This window comes from Hevea brasiliensis, chromosome 11 (genome assembly GCF_030052815.1).
Source record: "Hevea brasiliensis isolate MT/VB/25A 57/8 chromosome 11, ASM3005281v1, whole genome shotgun sequence".
In the NCBI taxonomy this organism is placed as follows: Eukaryota; Viridiplantae; Streptophyta; class Magnoliopsida; order Malpighiales; family Euphorbiaceae; genus Hevea; species Hevea brasiliensis.
In genome coordinates, this window is record NC_079503.1 from 94,594,707 (window position 1) to 94,602,086 (window position 7,380).

At 35.4% G+C, this 7,380-nt stretch overlaps 1 protein-coding gene across 1 annotated transcript; it reads left to right on the plus strand.

Moving 5' to 3' along the window:
* The first annotated feature begins 3,707 nt into the window (after positions 1-3,707).
* Positions 3,708-7,128, plus strand: LOC131170471 (NAD(P)H dehydrogenase (quinone) FQR1-like). The gene is made up of 4 exons (XM_058129495.1): positions 3,708-3,823; positions 5,408-5,501; positions 6,390-6,652; positions 6,794-7,128. Exons 1-4 carry the CDS (start codon positions 3,801-3,803, stop codon positions 7,023-7,025), a joined length of 612 nt encoding a protein of 203 aa, XP_057985478.1. The 5' UTR covers positions 3,708-3,800; the 3' UTR covers positions 7,026-7,128.
* Positions 7,129-7,380: the final 252 nt, after the last annotated feature.

Genomic DNA, 7,380 nt, shown 5'->3' on the forward strand with positions numbered 1-7,380 from the left:
ATCCCAATACTTGATTGGTAGCTGTTGTTATAAGCATACTCAATCAGAAGCAAGTGTGTGTCCCAACTGCCTCAAACTCAATCACACAAGCTCATAGCATGTCCTCCAAGATCTGAATTACCCTCTCAGGCTGGCCATCTGTCTGTGGGTGGAATGCCGTGCTGAAGTTCAATCTAGTTCCTAGGGCTCTCTGAAGACTACCCCAGAATCTAGAAGTGAACCTAGGTTCTCTCCGGATACAATCGATATCTGCACTCCATGCAATCTCACTATCTCATCAATGTACTTGGCCAATCTTTCCGTGCTATAGTCCATCCGACTAGCGTAAAATGAGCGCACTTGGTCAATCACAACTATGACCCATCTTGCATCATGGCTCTTACGTGTCCTCAAGTCCCATCACAAAATCCATCGTTAGTCGTTCCCATTTTCATTCCGGTACTGGTAGTGGATGTAACAAACCAGCTGATACTTGATGTTCTGCCTTCACTTGCTAACAAGTTAGGCATTTAGAAATAAATTCTGCTACATCTCTTTTCATACCCATCCACCATTAATGTTCTTTCAGTCCTCTGTACATTTTAGTACCACCAGGGTGCATAGCAAAAGGAGACTCATGTGCTTCCTTCATAATGATCTGTCTCAATTCAACTTCTTATGAGTACCCCAATACTTCAAACTCTTATGATCTATGTAGATGTAGCACTTCTCCCCATACAAATAGTGTCTCTAGATCTTAAGAGCAAATACAATAACTGCAAACTCCAAGTCATGTGTTAGATAATTCCTCTCATGTGGTTTCAGCTGGCGTGATGCATATGCAATGACATTCCAATCTTGCATCAATACACTGCCTAAACCATTATGAGAAGCCTTGCTATAAACTATATATTCTTTAGCCGGTATAGGTAAAGTAAGGACTCGAGCTTCAGTGAAACATTTCTTCAACTCATTAAAGCTCTGCTGGCATTTTTTCGTCCACTGAAATTTCACTTCTTTTCGAAGTAGTTTAGTCAATGGAGATGCCAACATGGAGAAGCCTTTTACAAAATGATGGTAGTATCCAGCTAACCCCAGAAAACTACGAATCTCTATGACATTTCTGGGTGGCTTCCAATTAGGGACAGCTTCTATCTTACTTGGATCTACCTTGATGCCCTCAGCTGATACTATATGTCCCAAGAAAGATATTTCATTCAACCAAAATTCACACTTTGATAATTTTGCATATAGCTGTTTCTCCCAAAAAGTCTGCAGTACAATCCGCAGATGTCTATCATGCTCCTCTGCACTCCTCGAATAGACTAATATGTCATCTATGAATACCACCACAAACTGGTCAAGGTATGGTCTGAAGATAGTGTTCATCAGATCCATAAAAGTAGCCGGAGCATTAGTTAACCCGAATGGCATGACATTTTTTGTGATTTTCTCTTTTCCACTGTGTTCGCAATAGTCCTAAGGATCACGACATCACATTTTTCGGTTCAAATTTTGGGTTAAGTTTGGCCTCGCAGTCACTTCCCGAGAAGGTCACCTATCGTTGTGACTCTCGGCTTATTTAACCTTTTATGTTTTGTTTTTCTTATTTATACTTAACTATCTAATAATCACTAATTATTTATATTCAGGGCTTATCTAGGTGCCTTAGATGTGGTTCTAATATCCTTAATTGTCCGGACCGACATCGGTCATCGGAATAGTGAAATATACCAGGCTATGCAAATAGGGGTGTTACAAAATGCATGTATTTGTGATTACAGGTCGGGTGAATAAAAAACTCCACATTAGATAGTTCAGGTCATGGCCGGACTCTGTCCGGTTAGTTTCTTGAATTGAGACTTAGAATATGTGTTTCATGATTGGGCTAAAACAGTTAGACTTGTTATGGGCTTTTGGGGCCTTATATTGACCCAAATTTTAGTATAGGTCCGGTCCATAATTTGGGTCATAACACGGTCAAAGAGTCAAAGCAGGGAAAAATAATTGACAAGAAGATATATACCAGGCAAACAAGATCCGAGTTAACCAAACCTGGCAAAATAAAATATATGTGATCATGAACAAGCTAAACAAACTAATGTATGTGTGTGTGTGTGTGTGGAGACGCTTACCCAACAAGCCTAACATCAATTATACTGAGTATCTGCTAGTACCAATCAACGATAAGACCCGATCTTTATAAGGAAATCTTGGATATTAGCTAAATATCTGAGATTCATAGCTAGTTAGCCTTTTGATCTATAACTATGAGAAACAACCATTAATCAGGTATACTTACTCTGTCAAACTTACTACTAAAATTTTCATTACTCGATTCTTCAGTTTCACGATAAATCTTTAACCTAAGCATTGGAGTGGCTGGTCAATACACTACCGGCCTCACTGTTTTCTTATTTTTTTAGGCATACTTGACATTTTAACTAAACATCCAGGACTCTCGCCATTATCAAATACTATTAAAGTAAAATTATTTAGTGAATGAAAAGGTTTTAGATGAAGCTAATAAAATAAGTATTATGGCTCTGTCTTATGAGTTGACATTAATTTACTTAAGTAATATATAAATGAATTAGAAGGCAGTCCTTATTTATTATTTATGAATGTTAGAAAACAAGTTCTAATAATTTTTTGCGGTGGCAATGACATTGTAATATTTAATTAAATTAATGATCTTATAATATAGTTCTCAACCCAACCCTTATTGATCTTGATGCATGCTAACCCATGTATTACTAACTAAAAAATATTAAATAACTGAATTGATTTTTTAAATTCAGAACCTTGTAATTTTGGCTCCAAATATTTAATTATATGAGTGTATCTTATATTCCAAGTCATTTTCCCATTAAGATATTGAAACAGACCTCTTTAATTAGTGATGAGATGCTTCAACTATGACGCATATTGCGTCTAGATGCATTAATTTGATTTTTATTTATATTATCTATATGTATATAGAGAGACAGAAAGAATAAAATAAAAAAAATTGCATTGAGATAAGTGATTTAATCATAAAAAAAAAACAATATAGTTAAAATAATAAAATCTCATCAGCAGCCCACATGATATTTTCTTTCTTTAATCCATTTTAATTTAGGGTTTCTGTTTTGCATGGTAAGTGAGAGATTATAATATGGAAGACTACACAAATACCTAGGGTGAAGTCTTGACTTATTAATTAAATAAAGGCTAAGAAGATTTAATTCTAATTATCAATTTTGATGGGCTAATTAATACTCATATGCTCATTATGTTTGGATTCTATAATTAGAGGAAAATTAAAGTACAAAATGATGTGATAAGGTACATAATATATATTGAGAATTTGGCAATAATAACAGAAACATTTCATGTCGGCTTAATTTAGAATCATTAATTATTAAAAAATGATTTAAATTAATGTGAAAGTATTACTTATATCATTAAGTGTTTGCTAATAATTCTTATTAATAATATATTTTAAATTCTTAATAACATAACAAATAAAAACTATTGTAATGCCATAAACATTGAGAATGGACTCTTCAACTAGACATTAGTTTTTTTTTTTTAATCTAATTAAAGGTTTTAACGAACTTAGTGGCTAATTAAAGAGTAATGATGCAATTAGTGACTAATTAAAGGTTTTAATGAACTTAATTCCAGCTAAGTCAACTAACATAAATAAAAGAGCCCCTCCTATATAGCCTTCCCTCTCGCACATTTCCTCCCTCATCATTCTCTCTTCTTCTCATACGTTCTCTTCAGTCATCCGAAGCATTAACGCGGACACACAGAGAGGAACAGAGCCTCTTTCAATGGCTACAAAAGTCTATGTTGTGTAAGCATTACCGTCTCTTTCTCTTCTTTCTTTACTTGTGGTTTTACTTACCCCCTCTTTCCCTCTTTTTCTGCTCTGTTCTTGATTTCTTTCATGTTGTGCATTATAGTTTAGCTGCTCATTTCTGATTTCTTTTGATGTATTTTGCTCTGATGATTAATGGGTTTGGCTCTTTTCATTGTTTTAGATGCTTTTTTGATTGTTTGTTTGTGTTGTCGATAATTCTTTATTGTTTTCTTGGACGGAAATATCTACTGGAAAATTTTGATATAAGGCTCCTTTTGATCTTGATATTTGGTTTCTTACAGTAGATTTAATCATGTATCCACTGCTAGCTATGCCTATGGGAATAAAATTTCATTTCAAGAAGTGCTTTTTCTTTTCAAAGAAAAAATCTCAGCTGGTTCATTTATTGCAGAACAATATCATGGATTTTAATTTATTCTGGGTAGGAGTACATGAAGCCAAAAAACTAAATACTTCTAAAAATCTTGTAGCCTTTATTGCCATTCTTGATTGATTTACAATTCAGTAGAATGAGGAGGTGATGATGTATAAACTTGATGTTGGCCAAAAAGACAGAGGAGGGGCTAAAATGTTTTGTCTTCTATGCGCTTGAACTATTTCGGTATTGTTCTTCTCTTTTGTTTCTTGTGCAATCTGGGAATCTTTAAATGGATAGAAAGCTGGAAAGGAAAATAAAATACTTGTAGTGTGGATAACAACCAACATGTCTTTTATCAATTAATAAGCGTTAAGAGAGATGATAAATAGTGAAAAATCATGTTTTGCAATGTTTGCCACTCATAGTGATACATGACAATTATTCAAGCATATATAACCTGAATAATTAATGGAGCAAGAGATTTAAACAAGAAGATTGACAAAAACTTGTGTGCATTATGCTCATAATTAGGTGTTTACCAAGAATAAGTGATTGTAAAACTGGACCTACCCTTTGAAATTATAATTTAGAGAGGAATCAATGGACCCCCAGACTTTTAGATCAAGTGGCCCCAGCAGTGGTCATTATCGAAACTAGTTTTTGGCATGTAATTTAATATGCATAAAACTTCATATATGGCTTTCATTTTCATGGCCTGGAATGCACCAGGAACAACATCTAAATGTTATTCTATTTTAATCTTGAAAACAAACTGCTCCCGGTTTGGTATAGATGATAGATTTATTAAAGTGACACAAAATTCTCTTTTCCCCTGCTCCTACGTTGATCCATTTATGGTGATTATACTGTCTTTTAATTGCATCTAGTTTTAAAGCTATTTCCCTTGATATAGGGTGATTGCACTGATATCATATGTGTTGCTATTGTCCTACCAAACTTACTTTTTCTTTTCACTATCATGCAATGAGGTAACTTGTGGATTAATTTTATTACCTTTGCGCTAAAAATCCCTTTCCCTTTCACTATCACACATTGAAAGATTATCCGAATGATAATGGCCTGGAAATAAAGTCAATAAAAAGTAGGAAATACAATTTACATCATCCCCTAAACTGTTTATATTTTATTTTTCATGTTTATTACACTAGAATCTAAGTGATCATTGATGCCTTCTGCAGTTACTATTCTATGTATGGACATGTTGCAAAACTAGCTGAAGAGATAAAGAAAGGTGCTGCTTCGGTGGAAGGAGTGGCAGTCAAGCTGTGGCAGGTTTGTAATTTTGTTTGCAATCTGAATTATGAACTCTTGGTTGATGAACTTATTTTCCTTATCATTTAAATGTCTGCTAGTCTGAATTATGTCAACTAGTTTGAGATCATTTGAGTTAAATGAAGTCATTTTTCAGTTTGAACCAAGTATAGTGATTAGAACATAAGAGAATATACTGTCAGTTAGATCTAGTTTCTTTTGCACATGCCAAGGGATATTCTTTCAATTTGATGTAAATAAAGTTTGAATAATTTAATTTCCATTGTAGCTTGCTCTCCATTGTTAGGTTTAAAATCTTGTAGACAGAAAAACTATATTGACATTTGCCCGTCTTCTAAGAGAATTTGCCTCGAGTAACATTGCTATGTCTAGGGCAATAATAGAAATCCAGGCAGACAAGTATAAGGTCACTGATTTAAGTCTGGAGGGCATCCACTTCACAGAAAGTGAAGGATGCATCTTTTCCAGATTTCCCCTGCCAGGACCTAGCTGTGTGGAACCTCGTAACTGGTAATTGCTCGCTTTCTTATATAACTTTGAAGCTATGGATTTCCTGTGCTGGATAAGATTGCCTCGTCTGGGAACTTCAGAAGTACGATTCTTTTTTTTTTTTTTGGAAGGGAAATCTGCTGTTATTTTTCAAGAATATAAATGCCTGTTAAGTTGGATATCTGATCGACAAGATATAATTCTAATTTTAGTTGCCTCAATCTAAAACATGTGTTGCTTGAGAATCTCAAACATGATTACATTGTTAGCTTGTCAAAAATATTTGAATCATCAATGGAATCATACAATAAATGACATATCCTTTCTAAAGTGTCTGCTTTTCTCTACTCCAGAGCAAGAATTAGAGTTGCCTGATTGAATATGTTGGCACATTAACAGGTACCAGAAACACTATCAGAAGAGGTTCTTGGGAAAATGGGTGCCCCACCAAAGAGTGATGTGCCTATCATTACTCCCAGTGAGCTAGCTGAGGCAGATGGGGTTCTTTTTGGCTTCCCTACTAGATTTGGAATGATGGCTGCACAGTTCAAGGCATTTATGGATGCAACAGGAGGCTTATGGAGAACACAAGCACTTGCAGGCAAGCCTGCAGGAATTTTCTACAGCACTGGCTCTCAGGGAGGTGGACAGGAGACCACTCCGTAAGTAGAATTTTAATCAGAAGGATTGTTTCTTGATTATCTTTCGATCTCCAGCACAGCACCCAACCCCCACACCCCCCCCCCCGGTCCCTTTTTTTTTTTTTTTTGCCTTTCCTTGTCTCTAATGGAAAAGCTATGCAGGTTGACTGCCATCACGCAGCTTGTTCACCATGGAATGATCTTTGTGCCCATAGGATATACATTTGGAGCCGGCATGTTTGAGATGGAGAAGGTGAAGGGTGGCAGCCCTTATGGTTCAGGAACCTACGCTGGGGATGGTTCCAGACAGCCTTCTGAGCTAGAGCTTGAGCAAGCTTTCCACCATGGAAAATACTTTGCTGGCATTGCAAAGAAATTCAAGGCAACTGCTTGATTTTCTGTCTCATCCAACTTATCTTCATCTTGCCATATGTAACCTTAAAAATTCTATTCCATTCCTAAAAAGGAATTCAGTTCATGTTCTTGTGAAGAATAATATTCCCCATTGAAAATAGGCAGACTAATGCTTAAATTTTATTACCTATTTATGTTTTTCTGTGCACTATTAAACCCTTTATTGTTTTGGGAGAGGAGCCTGACTCTCATAGCCCATTGAATTTTAGTGTTGCAGCTGCAGGATATCATTTCAGTTTGATATTTTCCCATTCATGGGCTGAAATTTATGGAGAAGGCCATCTCTCAGTTGTAGATCTCATTTGTCAGTATGCTCTGTTATTGTTAAGATCTTT

Excerpts from the sequence above, each read along its gene's own strand:
- LOC131170471 (XM_058129495.1), top strand. The coding sequence starts at position 3,801 with ATGGCTACAAAAGTCTATGTTGT. Across the intron at positions 3,824-5,407 it reads GCTACAAAAGTCTATGTTGT|TTACTATTCTATGTATGGAC; the intron begins GTAAGCATTACC and ends TGCCTTCTGCAG. Across the intron at positions 6,653-6,793 it reads GGTGGACAGGAGACCACTCC|GTTGACTGCCATCACGCAGC; the intron begins GTAAGTAGAATT and ends AAAGCTATGCAG.